Genomic DNA, 18,748 nt, shown 5'->3' with positions numbered 1-18,748 from the left:
ATGTATTAGGAGAGCAATTCTGAAAGATCCATTAGGAATTGATGCTGCTGGGTCGTATATTTCTTGTTTACAGTACAGAAGGAACATTATATGACTCAGATGGATAAAGTACATTGTATATTCAAGTTTTGTCAGATGTTTCTGTATCTACTTTGCCAAAACGATTTAGACAACAGAGCCCTTAATTATTAACCTGTTTTGGACTTGAGTGAAAAGAGTAAAAATCTTTTACTTTTAATCCTAGTGGCAAACTTAAGAATAAAAGTAGTTTTGACTTGAAAATACTTGAAGCTCCAGAGTTCTTTTAAATCGGTTAAGAGTAGATCTTAACATGGCTGCAGTAAAGAAACATAGGTGAGAGCATGCACCTTGTGCACCTCTTGACACATGTTCTGTACTGAAAGTAATATTGGTTATGATGAGGAATACATTTAGGCTATTAGATCATTAATACAAAGTTGTGGCCCCATATATTTATCTTTACTTATTTGCTTACACGCATGCTGAAATAAATAAATACATTGAAGGCATGTCAAATGAATCTCTCTATCTCACTCACTCAGTGTATGCTTAAATTGAATATGTCTGTGTGTGTGTGCACAGTCCTCTATTGTCACTCTGCTCAAGTTTCTTCTTATTAGTTAGTCCTGACAGCTGCTGGAGGAGCCATACTAATCAGCTGACAGTAATAATGCTCTTTACCACCCCGCGACACAAGAGAGGGAGAGAAGACAGCAAACAAACACCAATTACTGTCTGTCACGAGGAGGGGAGTAATCATGTTTGGGTGCTCTTTGTCATCATGTGATCTTCGCTGCACCCACAGACCAAACAAGAGGATCAGCAGAGTTGTGTCCATGAGGAGGATAAGAGTATTAATGTCAAGTAGGAAACCACATGTTTTGTCCTCTGACCTGGAGAGTGAGACTCTTGTTGAGTTTAATAGTCTTGCTCCTGTTTTGTTATTTTCTCTCTTGTCCTCTTCAATTTTGGAGCATCAATCCGTCCTGTGTGTCAGATAGCTGCAGGTTTTCTGCTAAGCTGATAGAAAGACAGAAACAAAGAGGCAGCTAAAGTGCTATTGATGATTGGTTAGTAATGGGCTCTTATTCCTTGGCCAATGTATTGATTATCAGTAATCAATTATGTCTCATTCCCAACCCATGAGCTGAATCTCAATCCATTTCCCCGAAGTGTGAGAGACGAGACGAAATTGACCCCAGCCCTTAATACTGACCAGAAGATCAGTTTCCTCTTTAATGTGGAGTTCTGTCACATAACAGTGGAGCGCACACATCAGTCACTTGCATGTGTTACGGGCCACTGGCTTCAGAGGCTGTGGGGGAGACTGTCTGCCGCCTCTGTCCTGTGGATGCACCCCTTCTGTGGTTCCCACTCTAGTCGGTTCCTCTGGTCTTTCTCGCGGGGGTCTACACTTTCTCATCCCTCTCAGGGTCACATCCTTGATACCAACAGCTCCTCAATTATGCAGTGACACAGAGAGATCAGCTGTCTCTGTGGATGTGGACAAGATAATATGGTGACACATAGCGTGCATTACGCTAGTTCCCTGGGTCAAGGCCCTGCCTCTTAAGAGGACAGTACAGTCGGTTAACCTTCTTTGGATGTGTTCCTTTGAGGCTGGTATTCGGTGCTCACTGTTGAGGTGGAAATTGAAAATCACTTTGCTTATTTGTATCGTTTCGTTCAGTTCAAAGATTTGTCACTGACTGTGTAGTTCTGTCACTTGTTTTCTAAGCTAAATGACAGCATCACAGTTCAGATGCACTTCAGTCTTCAGTTTAGTGGTACGTTCAGTTCAAACAGTAAACTCCGCCTGCATGTGCAAGAATGCTGCATTCACACATACAGACACAAAGTAGTGAGTGCAGTCTCTGGCCTCTCATAAACCTCATGAAAGTGTAGTAGTAACTAGCAGCACAGCATAGACTTGTGGTCTTTTTGTACCTTAGCATACAGAGTGGAAACGGGTAAACAGCTGGCCTGCCCAAAGGTAACAAAACGTAATTAAATGTGCCTACCAGCACCTTTAAAGCTCACTAATAAACACACCTTTGTCTAACCTGTACCAAAGCCAAAGTGTAAACATCTAAATATGCCATTTTAAAATGGATATGTGCTGAACCATTTCTTGTCCTGGACCATTATCTTCCTGGAGTCTCCACTGATAGCCGACATATAGTCCACTACATAAACCACAGTAAAATAACCTTTTTAACACGTTGGTTTTTGTATGAAATGAATGTACAATATATACCTTTGATAGCCTTTTATGTGACCTGGATATAGACCAGTCTTTATGCTAAGCTAAGCTAACTGGCTGCTGGCTCCAGCCACATATTTATCACGAGAGTGGTATCAATCTTCTCATCTAACTTGTGGCAATTATGAGAATAAGTGTATTTACCAAAATGTCAAACTATTCCTTTAATATTTTTTTGCACTGATGAGTTTACATGAGACAATTATGTGATTAATAAGATATGAAACAAACAAGTTCCATTTTTAAAACTACATTCTTGGTTGAATGGGTCGCCCGGGTCACATTTAGATATTGTTAAGTGGCTTTGAATAGCTCCCTTGATTTCACAGTTCCAAATGACCCGCGATAATCAGGTCATTAAAATGAGCCCATTCTCCACATCTGACACACTTCCACTCCCGCCTCATCTGAATAACAAATCAGCTCTGGAGTGCTTTCTCAAACAGAAAGAAAAAAAGAAAAGAAAAGAGGGAAAACTGACTTTCTCTTTATTTTCAGGTTAACCATATCTCTATATTCAGGAGTAAAGATGGTAAGAAAGCTAGAGGGGGTAAAAAGGTCCTGTCAAAAGTGCCAGTGCCTGTGTGAAAGTACCCGGTTTTCTTAATTCATCCCTTAGGACCGGATAAGTCTATCAATCTGTTAAATTGGAAAGCCATTAGGTGCCCTGGTTTATGTGTTTCAAGCTGTTAACTAGAGGCTGATTGATTGTTGTTCCTTTGATGGGATATGCTGATCTAATCTCACTGTGTGCACGTTTGCAATAAATTACACAATTCATTTCCCCCATTTAGAGGAGGGGGGAAATCACACCTCCAGGCATGCCTACGCTCTGCAGGCAAAAGAGCAGGGAACCTTTTTTATGGTGCCATTTAGCCAGCAAGCTTTCAGCAATCCCAGCCTTCTTTCTAAACCCCCTCCCTCGCCCTCTACCCCTCCAAAAAATCGAAGCATAATCAAGGTGTATGTTTAGAAAATTTATTGTTATAATTTTCCACCATAATCTCTTCCATTTTCCTGCAGCCGTGCTGACATAGATCATCATCTAAAAAGAGAAAATGGATAGCAGTTTAAAATTTATCGGTCTTTGATTCTCAATTATACGTGTTTATGACTTCATCTGTCTTCAGTGACTTCAACCTTTTCCATTATGGTGGAATATTATTTGTACGGAATCCATTAAATTCACAAGGCAGGACTCTAATGGTGGGGCTGCAGCGATTTGCAGAGGGAAAAGTTTTGAAAGGTTAGCTTTAGGAAAAGCGCGGCTGTTATGACACAAGAAATTGCTTTATTGATGGTCTGCTCTGCTGCCTGTGCATTTGGCCATTTGTTACCCGGCCCATATCTATATCTCAGGCTGACACTGATGAGAACTTTTCTGTTGCCCTCTCCAGATTACCGAGTTGTAATGACACATACAGGCAGGCTGGGTAAAAGCTGACGATCACCAGCGTTTTCTTTCGAGGAACAGAGGGTGGATATTGAGGCTTGGTGCCCGGAGGGCTCGGATGAAGCTGCTCATAATAGAGAAAAAGGGCTACATCGCTCCCATGACTGTTTCCATCCAAACCTTACAGACGTCATCATCTCCGCTGAGAAACAATAAAGGAAGAGAAGGAGTCATAAAATGTGGAGAGCAGGAGAGATAAAAAGGAGAATACACCTTCTATGTGCCCATATCTACTCATAAATTAGATGCTAACATTGTTGCTTAAAGTGACCATACACTAAGGGACAATTACACCCTCATGTGACTAAAGTAAATTTGCCAGAAGAACTGTCATGCCGCTCCTTAGATACATGTTGTTTCCTGTTTACACAGGAAGTAACAAGATTCCCTCTCGTCAAGTGGCCGCTGAAGTGATCCAACCTGAATGACATTGAGCTCCTTCGACTGGCTGGTGCAAGGGGCCGAGTAAAAGCTAATCAGGCCGTAATTCAAGATTCGCCTGGCCACTTACGATCAATACTCGCACAATCCCAATTAAAGCTTGCTGGGTCAGTGGAGGGCCACCAATTCCTTTACAAGTTAAATGCAATACTTAAATCTAAAGCAATCTCAGTGTGGCCTTCAACGGTTTAATGGCTCGTGCCAACAGGAGAGTGTCCAGTTAAAAGTGCAAAAAGGAAGTACACAGGGTCCTGCAGTGATAAATGCCGTCCCCCCTAAATAATACTTACATACTTTTAAGTTAAATTTTAAAATACTTGTACCGGTAATGGAGTATTTGTGCAGTGTAATGTTTGTAAAAGATCTGAATACTTCCCCCAGCACTACATTAGTCTGACAGCTATACTATTACTTTTAAGATAAAAAATTTACATTAAAAAATTATCAGTTTATAAAACAAGATGTATTTCTGTAGATAAAACTACAAAACTGTTTCAAATGTTGTTAAACTAGATCCACTCAACTACAACACTATAATGCTACTTTCACATTGATGCATCGGAAATAATAATCCGATGAGTACGAGTACTTTGAGTTTTGAGAGTTTTACTTTTACTTGTAATGGAGTACTTATTCTACTTAAATAACAGATCTGAATACTTCCTCCACGACTACTCAGAACCCACAGTTCCACCGTCACCACCTCTACACCACCTATTTTCCCCATTTTCCTTCCAGTTTTCTCCCTCTGAGCTTTTGCCGTTGCATCCATGTCTTTTATCACAATTTTGACCCACAGAAAGGAATTCTCACAAGATATCAAAACAAAAATCTATATTTAATATGGGAGCAATTACAAAGCGAAGTTGGCTGCACAGGGCCATTGTCACCAGAGCGCGTGTTTTTCATCAAATAGGTCATTAGACGATGATGGATGTAAACCTATAAAGTATCTAAACTGGACCTTTTAACAAACCACGAGCAACACTATCATTTCTCTAATAGAACCTGCTGACCGTGTCATTCCCTCCTGCCATTTGTCATTTTTCCTTGTGAAATAATCAATATCTGGGCGCTTTGAAATAAATAATATAAAAGTCATAGTAACCTACCCGAGGAGCAACAAAAATAGACTTATGGAGCATTCAGAAGGCCTATGTGGCCTCTGGGCAATGTCTACTGCATGTTTCTAATTAATGCATAATATGAACTGTATTTTAGTACAGGATCTTAGTTTGTACTCTTTATTTTCAGGGTTTGCATATGTTGTGTTCTTTTCGTCCCCAGTTATGGACCGCTATTATAGTGGTAAAGCACTGTGGTAAATTTTAATTTGCGCCGTTACAGGGCCCTTAAACAATCTCTATTGGACTATTCAAAAGCACAACCTGGGAATCAGGCCAATGTGATGACAGCCTACGAGAGTCACTTTTATCCAAGGGTTAAAATAATAATACAGCAAAAAGTAGTGATACCTGCACACTGAAGAGCTCCTAAATTATATATTCAGCTCTGTTTGTTTGGGATTAGTACTGTGCAGAGGGTGTCAATGATTTCAATACTGTGTAAACTGTGTAAGTAGATAACATCATGTGACTATCGTTTTTTACAAGAATGTCTCCTCTGATATGGCAGCTATATATCATGACATACAAATGTCTATAATGTTTGACTTTAAATACCTTAAAGACAATAATAATGTTAAATGTCTGGGGTCAAATAGTGGCCACTTGTGGAAAAAGTGTCAGATATGTAAGAATCAGGACTTGAACTAATCTTGACTTTCTAAATTTAGTTCAGGAAGTCCAGCTCTTATAAATGAATATTTTTTTAAAGACTGTTGCTCCAACGCTTGCTTTCTAGAATGCCTAGTTTCTTCTCTGTGTTGTGAATCATATAAACATATAAATACTACAAAAATGTGGGTGAAATTGCAAGAGTTCCCAAGAACTTGAGTAACTTCAATGCTGTCCCAGTGTAAATAAAGCTTTGGTGGACACAATGACAATATCAAAAGTGTCTTCAGGGATACAAATACTACTGCTGCAATAAAATAATATAAAATAAAATGATTCAGACCTTTCTAAAGAGCGGTTCATTATCAAATACTGACTGAGGCATGTTGTAATAATGTGAATTCTTTGGATTTTGTACTAATGAAAACACCCATTTGGCAGCTCAGTCTGAGAGCGCCATCAAATACCTGTGATGATGAGGAAAGGCGGTAATTACATCACAGTAACAGGATATCTCCACTTGAGCAGCTCACTAAATGAATAACACGTGTTAATTACACGGACATGCCGGTGCTTCCTCTACGGATGATGGGGAGAAAATGCATTGTGGCACCCAATGCAACCTTTACCTTTTCACTGACACCCTCTATTATGGCTGCATATCACATAATGAATGTCTTCAGGGAACAGATGATGATGACGATGATGATGATTCATAACTGAAATGAGTACATCTCACACACGTGACTGTTCTATAGGACAAATGTGCTGTACTTAAAGGATGACAGTATTGTCACTATCTGTCAGGTCTCACACAAACTTGTCTTTTGTCACTTTGGAGGACAATGCATTGACTTGCATTATTTTCTAGTCTTATTACATGCCTACCTGCAACGCTAACCAAAACCATATGTCTTTACCCTAACATGTAGTGCTTTGAATTGTGAGGACCTGTATTTTCCCCCAAATTGGAGGCGAGTCCCAATAATGTGACAGTGTGATGAGTATTTGTGTCCCCACAACATGATGAATACAAGCACCCAACACACACCCTCCACACACTTGCATTTCCTCCTTTAGACCCACAGAGGACGCTGTCTCCCCGTCCTTCAGCAACACCAGCTTCCAACCAACGGACTGCTTTTTTAACAAGTCAATTAATATCAATGAGTGAATATACATAGCACACTTACAAAGAGTGCAATCTGAGGGATGAATTAACCAAATCGATTAGGGAGGAATAAATGACTGTGCGACCCACAGACATTGTGGAAGTGGCCCTCGCTGAAAATCAATGAATTAGAAATATGAATCTAATCGCCCATTGGTGACACGTGGAGTAGCTGCAGCCTGATCTCAGGCCTTTTTCATATTGTGTCTGAGAGGTGTAAAAAAAAAAAAATCGTTAATAAAAATTAACGATTTAAATGCTGACATTGTGACTATACATAAAATAGTATCTTTAATGTTTTGGTAAGTTACGATAAAAAGTCTACACAAGAAAATAAAGGTTTTATTGATTTTATTGAAGATTATTAGGTAACTATAGCTATACTGTTATTTTATAAGTTTACATGCAGTGCAGGATAGCTGTTAGAAAGCTTACTTGTTCATTTGCTTTTTAGTCAATGTAATCTTGTTTGAAAGGACTAAAGCATAGTCATTAGATATTTAATGTAAGCTTTTAAGCATATGCATACGAGTTAAATGCTATTATTATTATTGTATTCATCTAAATTACGGTTACTTAAGTTTTGGTGATCATTTTAGAAATATAATCTAATATCTCTAAAATATATTAACAAATAGTCGAATTTAAAAAACATCATCGGACACCTGCAGCCTGAGTGAAAGTGGTTCACAACTGTATCAATAATAAACACTGGATTATAAGTAACCTCGTTCAGTCGATCTGTGTCTGACTGTTAGTTGTGTGATGAGGCGCTTATTCCAAACCTTCCTTTTTGGCGCTAACAGCCCTGTGTTCATTTGCTGCCTAATTGGACTGTATGAGACCAATATCAGGCGAGCGCTCACTGCCTGCAGCCATGAGCGCACAGAGAGGGGAGGACGGTCTCTCTCTCTCTCTCTCTCTCTCTCTCTCTCTCTCTCTCTCTCTCTCTCTCTCTCTCTCTCTCTCTCTCTCTCTCTCTCTCTCTCTCTCTCTCTCTCTCCTCCACAGTCTCTCCCTTAATCCCATTTGCCATTGTACATGCCCAATCGCCTATACTTTCCGCATTTAACTTGGATGACACTTTTATTTCATCATTAGCAACAGACGCCAGACTGACTGACACGGTGGACACAGTTTGCTTTTTGACGAAAGAGCCCGGAGACATCTCCATGTTTATACATGTCTTAATTTAATTTTTTTTTAACCGCTCAAACATTTTATTTTATTACTTCTTTCGTCTAGAAGGACGCGTGTTTTCACGCGCTCTCCGGGTGTGAAATCGAGTCAACGCGTTAAATCACTGAGAAGAGTAAAACAGGAACTCCTCGCAGCCAGTATATCGACTGTCTGTAAGTCAGCCTTGTATTTTTTTCTCTCTTTAAATTCCTGCTTCCGTGGTCCTCTGCGTTCAGACCACAAACACAGCGATGCCAGAGACGACGCAAGAGACGTGCGCTTCGGCCAAGGACTCTCCTTTCTTCATTAAGAACCTGCTGAACTGTGATCGCAAACCGTCCAAACCCAAGCCCGTACTGGCTGCAACCAAGCTGGCTTTGGAGGGAGGATTTTCTCTTTCCCAGATCGGGGACTTCAGCTTTCCACGCTTTGACCTGCCCGCACAGAGGTTCAGTCTACCGGCTCACTACTTGGAGCGCACCTCGGCGTGGTGGTACCCCTACGCCCTGACCTCATCCACCCACCTACACAGAACCGAAGGTAAGACTGACAGACCGAAACCAAGACTATTTATCATACGATTACATGCGCAGTCAGACTCACTTATAGGCAAGTAATTGTCAGACTTTTAGCCTTTGAATTCTATTTGGATGTTGGAGTCTTTAGTCGACTCTTTATCATTAGAATAGAGAGGAAATACTTAATTATTTTTCTAAATAACAATCACAACATTTCAGGACCATGTACCCTGTGCGCTTTATGACACACAATATTACGTCTGATACCAGACATTGCACTTCCACCTCATAAACGTACTCGATAAAAAGGGATTTGGTGCGTTTTGGTGATGGGACATAAGATGCCGTGTGTCGTCTTTACCACACAACAGAGTGGATAACGGTTTGACGCCTTGTCCTCTATGGAGGCCTATTTTGTTATGCCACGAGGCGGGATAATAGATCAATAAAGTGACACACTGTGCATAAAATGAAGCAGACATCGTCAAATCATCGGATGAGGGTGACGATGCGCAGCATGCTTTTGATTTGTCTATTGGCGCTCACTGTGAACATCTTCCCCAGAGGCTGACAGCGTTTTTACCTGCCTGTTTCTGTGATTTATTCACGTGGGATTTTAAACAAGCGGGCATGAATCGCATTCATGCAAATAATAAATGGGGAATTTTTAAAAGCGTTCAATTAGGAGATCTGAATTTGTTTAAATTAAACTAAAAAAATATGCAGGCCTAAATATTTAGAATATTGTATTCCCTTAATATATTAAAGTGTTATTTTGGGTATGGGTATATCGTAATTTGAATACACATGCATTTGAACACATTGTCATTCATGTCTAGCTATAAAAATGTGACAAGCAAAAACATTTCTGGCTCTATTTATAACTTAGTTTCCCCAAAGCCCGCAGGCTGTGCGGTATCAACAGGCTGTAATAAAATCCCAAACATACAGCACACAGCCCCAGTGTTTATGACCACATCTCCCTGTGTCCCCATTTCAGTTATCGACAAACTAGGAGCCAGAGACTCCTCTCCAACCTCGGGCACGGACAGAGACTCGCCGGACCTGGTTCTCAAATCCGAGCCAGACGTCAAAGACGACGACGAGGACGATGAACACAACAACAACAAAAGTGGCGACGAGATAATCCTGGAGGAGAGTGACGCAGAAGAAGCCAAAAAAGACGACCTGGAGGAATGGAGGAAGAGGGACGACGACAAGAAGCCGTGCCGCAAGAAGAAGACGCGCACGGTTTTCTCCCGGAGCCAGGTGTTTCAGCTGGAGTCCACCTTCGACATGAAGCGATACCTGAGCAGCTCGGAGCGGGCCGGCCTGGCCGCGTCTCTCCACCTGACGGAGACTCAGGTGAAGATCTGGTTCCAGAACAGAAGGAACAAGTGGAAAAGGCAGCTGGCCGCAGAGCTGGAGGCGGCCAACCTGAGCCACGCCGCGGCTCAGAGGATAGTCCGGGTGCCCATCCTCTACCACGAGAACTCGGTCTCGGAGAGCGGAGGCATCGGTGCCAACGTGCCCGTGAGCCAGCCGCTGCTCACCTTCCCGCACCCGGGCGTCTACTACTCCCATCCCATCGTCACATCCGTGCCGCTGCTCAGACCGGTTTGAAAATAGCTGAGTCTTGCGGCACAAGTTGGTGTAGATTTTCAAAATCATCCGAAAAGTAAAAAAAGAAAAAGAAAAAAAAGACTTCATATTTTTGTACAACTGACTGAATGAAGAAGAAAAAAGAAAGAACAGAGACACACTGTCGGGCCTACATGGACCTATTTTGGCAAATATATTGTGTCATTTTTCAAAAGGGTGCCGTTTACACGTGATAAAATCAAATCCCATGTTTTATATTATTATAATTATTATTAATATTATTATCACAGGCCTATGTAATTATCACCTCAGGAGTCCACCATGCTTACACTGCTTAATGTGTGTCTTTTCTTTTTTTCCCTCTAATTTTTTACACATCTACTGTTTCTGGACCAACTCCACAGCATTTTTTTCACATTGTTTACAACAATTGGCGGCCTAAAGGCGCGGGCCTGCTTATCATCTGACAACATTATTTGATCTTATTTACATTTCCAGAATACACCGAAGGTGTGCTGTGAATGAATGCATCCACTAAACGGAAAACATGTTTTGTCATCGGTGGAATATTGATGGGGCTTTGTTGTAATTTCCCTTTTTTTTGCTTTTTAAAGCGCTTGACGGGGGACAATCAAAACACTGTCAACTGTAAAATACTCATGTTGCTTTATGTTGAGTTTTAGTGAGTCTCACTCTTGTTTCCTCTGAATGGATACGAGCACAAGTGTGAGCTCCCAATGTCTCTTTAATCTACTGTGTGTTTTTGAACAGGAGCGGCAAAAAAAAAAAAATCGACTACACTGGTGTAAAAAATATGTAAATGTATATATTTAATGACGCACTGGGAGAAGAGCTGCAGCAGCTCATTTGTACAGTAAAAACAACGTTTTGATATTGTATTGCTGAACCATGTTGTGAAATAAATGGAGCATATTCCTTACATTTTAGGTAAAGTTTGAATGACTTCGGTAGGTCTGGAGAATCTCAGTAATGACCAGAGGATATTAAATTGAGCCATTTTAGGCTATAATCGACATATATATATTTTTTGTCGCTATAACAAACAGTTTTGCACTAAGAGATGCAAAACAATATTACAAGTAGATGGAATTCATTTTTATTCTGATAGATACACGTCGATCCCTCGATCCACATACACACATACACACAACTTGGACAGGTTTAGGTTTCTGTAATCGTTTTGGTGTTATGCACTTTAAAAACGTTATTATGGTCAATTAGACGCGTAATTGCCACCATCTTGCCAAAATGATGGGTATATTCAGAAGAGGACATCACTCTGCGTATCAGCTGTTGTCTTTAAAATATAGTTTTCCCTCTCTCATTGCCTTGTATGTGTGTGTGTGCGTGTATTGTATGTTAAGTATGAGATGTCAGGATCCACGGATCAAATATCTTTAGCTCTCTATTCTGGTGTTGAAACTGTTGATTTTGGTTGTTAAGTAATTCTTGTATTCATTTGTTTTTAATTTAAGAACTTTTTTTAATGAACGTCATTTTCATTTCTTTAACAACTTTATAGGAAACATCTCTCTTTACAAGGATCACCTTTAAATAATAATATATAATTGGAGAGGTAGGTATATGTAAATTGTTTTAGGATATATATATATCCCTACTCTTATTTTTTTATTTAAAAAATAACATCTCAGAGTGTCTCCACAGTTAAAGTCTATTGCTCTAAAGCCTAAATCTAAACAAAGTTTGACAAAAAAATAAAAAGGATGAAACTGCTGCGACCACAGGTGTCACTGGCACTTGAAGCGACTATCTCAAGGAAGACATGCATGTCTTTGTATGCAAGTTAAATAAACAATGCAGTTAAATGTATAAAAAGCTACTGGTACCCTAATAATAGGAATCGTGCATGTTTTATGCATACTTAACCTATTTATTTCTTGAATATAGAAGCAGAAGAGTGAATGTGGAGGGTTGGTTAACTTGATTTTTCGTGATCTAAACATATGATATGCTGCCCAACCTTATGGGGATGGTATTGCTTTATAACCTTAAAAGAAAAAAATAGTTTTAGAATAACTTTTCGTATTTTGACAGGATCCAGGTTAGACATAATTTTACAGTTATTACACATATCATTATTATTTAAATACATTTTTGATTTTTTTTTTTTTAATTTTTTAAATAAAACTTGATGTATTATGCTTAACTAGGCAGCAATGCAGATCCAAGAGGAGGAAGCTAAGGGAGGGAGTGAACACTTCTCCCTTTGAGCTGGGCACAATAAAAAGCAATGCAAAAATAATCCATACTAATAATAAATAATCACCAGGATGGAATGTTTTTAACATGTCTTTATACTTTTGAATCTTATATTCCACCTCCACAGAGTCCAGATGGACACGCAACAGCAGTTTCATTCCCTCGTGCGCAGGTAGACAAACTATTGACCACCTCATAGTTAGAGGACAGTTTTAATCTGCCTGCATAAATAGATCTGATTACAGACAGCACTTGGATTGCCCAAATATGAGAAATATTGCCATAAAGAAAAAAGTATTCAAAGTTTAACAGATTATGAGGCACGTGTATTTCTCAGAACAACCTTTGCGTCAAAGGTCATTTCCTGTTTTCATCTGTAGGCTAATACAGTTATTGGAAATGAATCAGTCAACCTATAAACTGATATGATGATGACCTCATCAAGACACAAAGGGTTCATTCAAATATCGTGAGATCACCCAAAGTATTGATGTATATACCTACCGCGCGCACTCAACATGGCCCCATTACCGCAAATTAATAGATTGCTCTGGCATTATTCCTCTGGCACATATCGATCCGTAAACGTCTGCATCATATTGCGTCAAGTAAGAGCAACGTTCACGCGCCACTTCGGCTCAGCTTGTGACCTTGATTTGCGCGCATAAATTGAAAAAATTACCACTCGATAATTTCCATTTGTGCGACATCTGCATGTAAACGAGTAAAGGGAGCAGATCAGATAAAGTACATTTGCAGCAGCGGGGGCAAACGGACGTGACCGGGGACTTCGCTCACTGTATTACATTAAAATGGAGAGCGTGAATGGGTCATTTTAAGCCCTATAAGTGCCAGTTTGGAAACACACAAGTGGCCCGACCGCCTTGCGTAACGCTAGCCTCTTCTGTGACCACTGGCATCTGCTCATGTGTGTGTTGGACTATTAAAGTTAGTTGTAGAGGGATTTAATATCTGCATGCACAGATTAAAGCATTTAACTAGAGAACCGAAATTGGCTCTGTCGTGGCAGAAGCCTACAGAACCGTGTCCGGCAGTGGTTCAAGGGTTGGCACAGGGTAAGACAGACATCAAGCGAATCAGTTATATTTAAATTGAAGCATTAAGAGATTGATATTGACTATGTAAACGTAACCATCAATAATAAAGTTATTTTAAATTATATTAAACAACAGACATCCTCCTTGATTGGCTTCCTCCTGTAAATTGGGCCAAAAGTGAATGAGCGCATAGAAAAGTTCACCTCAAAAGCATCTCTCGCGTTGGTCCTGTGCGTCAAAGCGTCTGCTTGAGATACAAACTGGTGAATTTCCGCAATCAGAAGCCAAACAAACGTGATCGCACGCGTCAGAGCTCGTGTGTTTGAACAACTCTTTTGACACTTCTCGAAGAGGAAATCTTGTTTTAAACCCATCCCATTTGCTTTGCTGATTGAATGCGAGCATCAGATTTTCATCAAAGTTCTATTAAGTGAAACATAGGTTGCGGGGCACCGTCTGATTGGAACAGTTTAAATTTTAATTGTGTTTTTAATTTGACATATAGTTGCTGTGAAGAATGACACTGAAACGCCGAGGGGCGGTCGATTTTCTTAATTTCTCCCCGAGGAATTGATGAGTCTATCAGGGCAGTAGATTGGAAAGCCATTAAAACTCAATGGTTAGGTTGTTAATTGGAACTTGATGGATAGGAGCCCGTGGATAGGCTGTACTGATCCAATCTTCCTGACTTTGTGTTTTCCAATAAATTACCCAGTTCATTTCCACACTCAGATTACATAAATTGTACACCTCCAGGGCTCGGGCGCTCAGCTTGAGTTTACATCTCTCTCTCTCTCTCTCTCTCTCTCTCTCTCTGTCTCCCCTCACACACACACACACACACACACACACACACACACACGCAGATGTGCGCGTACGGACATGCGCAAACGCCTCCTGAAAAAAGAGCAGGCCTCGCTTTCTTGAATGAAAATCGAAACGTAATCAACGTTTATACTTAGAAAATTTATTGATATCATTTTCTCTGGTAATTTCCTTATTCTAGAGTTGGACACGCCATATATCATAATACACACGTGTAAAGGGTCTTTGTTTAATATTTATCGAAGCTTGATTCCCAGATCAAAGCGCCTCATAACTTCATCTGTCTTTCTCAGACCTTTCTCTCCTGCTAAAGATCTTGTTCTGTTATTGCAGTCGGGCAGCCGTACGCCACCTATCATTGTGATAGAGCACGAACTCAGGCCCGCTCCATGCTGTTTGAGGCCTCGCTGAAAACGCAGAAACACGAGCAAGGGATGAACATTTCCATACTAATACACTAATCGGCCTGTAACCAAACGCCAACTCTTACTTGCAACAAACAGCGCGTGCAATTGACTCTGTGCAGCACAATAGCAGCCTGATATGGCCACTAACTACGATGAACTAATCTCACTTTGCAAAAGTCGTCTGAAAGTGCTGAAGGCGGCTCCACTGACAAAGGTCTTTGTTTGAAAAGAGCGGCATATAAAACAAACCCATTTAACTGTCATTGCAGATTTCACGCCTTATGTGTAACCACCATAAATCCAGCATCCGCCCTGACTGCCCTCATATATTTGCCCCCCCTCAGTAAAGCCTCCCCTGCCAAAGCGTTTTGTTAAGATCGTTTAGCAGCTGCTGGCCCCCGCTGCCAGTTGACGATATTTACGCGTGAATCCAGATGCTTCTGTCTGGTTCCTATGAAGAAGATGATGATGACGACGGCAGGATCTGTTGTCAACATCATCATCGCCATCATCATTATCAGCGGCCATAGTCGTCGTCTTCTACATTTTCCAGCCCGCCTTTAACACCGAATGCCGGTTGTGTGGCTACCGGGAAGGGCGCTGACATGATGATTAAAGCTGACCATTTGTAATGTGTCTGGGGCTCCCTTACAAAGCAGTAAAAGAGGGATAATGTGCCCGAACCGCCAGATCAAGCCCCGCAGCTGTCCCACAGCCAGACACAACCAGAGAGAGAGAGAGAGAGAGAGAGAGAGAGAGAGAGAGAGAGAGAGAGAGAGAGAGAGAGAAATAGAGCATGGGTGGTGGTGGGAAGCGCGCCCCCCTCCTCTCACACACCACACACGCGTGCGCGCACTCAGCCCCCACCACCTCCAATCAATTAGTCAATCAATTAGCCGGCCTCTACTCCACGCGCGGTCATCACGAGGCAGATTAGCTCAGTAATGATCAAATTAATTCTTAATCGCTGATAATGGACACGGAATGAGTTTATTATTTTCAGGAAAAATGAGTTGGGCCTTTGTATTAGTTAAGTCTGCATGCATGTTACTGTAACCCCGGCCAATTTAGCAGGCAGAGGATGATAAAAAACTAGAAAAAAACTAGAAAAAAACATGAGGTCATCCTCAGTTGACTGGGCCGTTTCCTGGTTGTACAAGTTGCAGTTCCAAATAAAAAAGAGACAACAAGCTGTGTTTATAAACGAGGCATATTTAAGACAGACCACACCAAGATACTGCAAAAAAAGGTTGATTTTTTTTACACATGGCAATTTAGTGCAACATTTTTACAGTTTTTAAAAAAAAATTCATAACCAAATTTTAATTAACCCAAAACAATATTAGCTCGTGACAGCACATACTGCATTTGTTTTACTAAATACTGTGTGCGGCTGAATGTAGAAATGAGCACTGCTGATCCCCTCCGACTCTCTCGCCCGTCTCAAAACCTTGACAGGAGTTTGAAATTTCCGGGCTTCTGTTGGAGGCTGCGATTGGCCCAGGAGGAGCTTACCTACATGCAAATGAAGCAACGCAACCTTGCTGCCTCTGATCCAGAGCGTGAGGAGGAGGACCAGGAATACACTCATGTTCCCCGAGCTCTAGAAAAAACACCATCAACTCCTTCAATGTTAAAACTCCACAATTAAACCGGCTCGGGGGGGGAGAAAAAAACCCTGAAGAAGACAAAAAGACGCTTTCGTAATTTCTACGCACCAATCGTGCAGCAAACCAATAACGGAATACAAGGGGACAGACACGATTCAGGCAATACTTCATACTGTTATGAAGCGAGAATGAGTAGCGCAGAAGACAGCGGGAGCAAGTGCTCGTCGGGCCCGATTTCCAGCTTCACCATCCAGTCTATTTTGGGCACGCCGTCCGATGCCCCGCGCTCCGTAAACAAGGAGCTCGCTAAGGGACCGCCGCCACCGCCGCGGAGGCGCTCGCTGTCGGTGTCCTCCGAGGAGGAGTGCAGCGGCGGGGAGGACTCAGCAGACTGCTTCTGCTCCGACACGGGTCACAGTGAGCCATGCACCCCGCACCAAGCCCATAACTTCTGTATAGGTGAGCATCTATTTTATTATTATCATAATTAGTATTTCTATTATTACAGAAAAGGGAATAAACTAAATATTTAAGTGGTAGCCGAACAAAAAAGAAAATGTTATCGGACATATTTACAGTTACTGTATTATTTGTTTACTATATCAAATGGTATGACAGTAGGCCTAATTAGTGCCTCTTCTTATTTTTTATTTTTTTTGTAATAACCAGGCCTCCTATTTTCCGTTTTTGTTTGCACTTCAGCTCACATTTCATTAGCCCGTGTCTGTGACTGCCACCCTCGTGCAGCTCATCCACTTCCACTTGTTCGTTGCAGACTATATCATTGCAGCAGCGGAAGAGTGGAAGGTCGAATAATTAGCCCTCTGTCTTTCCTCTCATTCCAAATTTAATTGAGCCTGCTAATTGATGAAACATGTTTCTAAAATGGCTGCACTACACGTCGTCAATTGAGCGTTAAATAGAGCGGGATTTTATTAATAGCTTACTGTAACGCCGAGCGTACTCATGCTGGATTGTTTATTTAAAAAGTCACCGGCTTTCAGCAGTCGATTTAGAAAGTCAGAGTTCACACTTTACAAACTCTCAAACTGAGTAGGTATGTAGAAAAAATATATTTCCCCCCTCCAGTCGCCTGTTTAAAAAAGCTTACAATTTAGATGTATTTGGCGGCTTTGATATTCACCATCTCCTTCTCGCGCTTATAGGTCCCGGTAAAGGACCTCTCTCTCGGAATCACGGGCTCGCGCGGCGGCCGCACCTGCCTCAGCCTCTGCTGCAGGATTATAAGGAGGAGCAGGAGAGGCCGTGCCATCAAATGTCACCTCTGTCGGAGGAGAGACACACAGACGGTGCGGACAAGCAGGGCAACTCAGCCAAGAAGAAGACGCGCACGGTTTTCTCCCGGAGTCAGGTGTACCAACTGGAGTCCACCTTCGACATGAAGCGGTACCTGAGCAGCTCGGAGCGGGCCTGCTTAGCCTCCAGTCTGCAGCTGACTGAGACTCAGGTCAAGACGTGGTTTCAGAACAGGAGGAACAAATGGAAACGGCAGCTATCAGCCGAACTGGAGGCGGCCAACATGGCCCACGCCTCCGCACAGACACTAGTAGGGATGCCGCTGGTTTTCAGAGATAACGCCTTGCTGCGTGTTCCGGTTCCCCGGTCCATCGCCTTTCCGACGCCCCTTTATTACCCGGGTAGCAGCCTGTCAGCGTTACCTTTATACAACCTGTACAACAAGATTGAGTACTGACTGACTCTGCTGTATGTTCACCACTGCAGTCCACGTAAAGACGCATAACAAAACAATACAACATTCTTATAAGTGTCTCCACATAACCCCTGTATATTAATTGTATCACTTTATTTGTTGAGGAAAATGTTATTATGCAGCAACTGTACGTCTCCCATGAAAGCAACCAAGCTTAATTGTATAAAATACACCATGTGAATAATTAATTACAGTCATTTTTGTACTTTTATTTTCTTTCTCCTCCTTGAACTGATACAATAATGGAGTTTAACATTCATATACCATTCAAGAAAAAATGGATAACACAAAAAAAAAGGCTTTTACAGTGTTTATATTCATAATTGGTTTGTCACATATATTGCAAAGCAGCAGCTCCATTTTATTTCAGCTGACAGGAAAAACATTATTATTCCATTTCAGGAAAAATATCATTGTTTCTATTGTAATTTAGACCTTGAATAATAACCTTCTCATTCAATAAATTTTCTATTTAAGTGAAAGTTGGGCTT

General features: G+C 41.2%; 2 protein-coding genes across 2 annotated transcripts; both read left to right on the top strand.

Annotated features, from left to right (window-relative positions):
- Window positions 1-8,515: 8,515 nt before the first annotated feature.
- Window positions 8,516-10,486, top strand: hmx3a (H6 family homeobox 3a). Its single transcript, XM_076075885.1, has 2 exons — window positions 8,516-8,804; window positions 9,783-10,486. The coding sequence occupies exons 1-2, from the start codon at window positions 8,516-8,518 to the stop codon at window positions 10,403-10,405; spliced, it is 912 nt and encodes a 303-aa protein (XP_075932000.1). The 3' UTR covers window positions 10,406-10,486.
- A 6,227-nt stretch (window positions 10,487-16,713) lies between these two features.
- Window positions 16,714-18,239, top strand: hmx2 (H6 family homeobox 2). Its single transcript, XM_076075955.1, has 2 exons — window positions 16,714-16,984; window positions 17,692-18,239. The coding sequence occupies exons 1-2, from the start codon at window positions 16,714-16,716 to the stop codon at window positions 18,237-18,239; spliced, it is 819 nt and encodes a 272-aa protein (XP_075932070.1).
- The last annotated feature ends 509 nt before the right edge of the window (window positions 18,240-18,748 follow it).

The sequence above is a fragment of the Anarhichas minor genome, unplaced genomic scaffold (assembly GCF_050575085.1).
Source record: "Anarhichas minor isolate MPS153535 unplaced genomic scaffold, ASM5057508v1 ptg000054l, whole genome shotgun sequence".
Classification (NCBI taxonomy): domain Eukaryota; kingdom Metazoa; phylum Chordata; class Actinopteri; order Perciformes; family Anarhichadidae; genus Anarhichas; species Anarhichas minor.
This window is presented reverse-complemented; position numbering and strand designations above follow the sequence as displayed.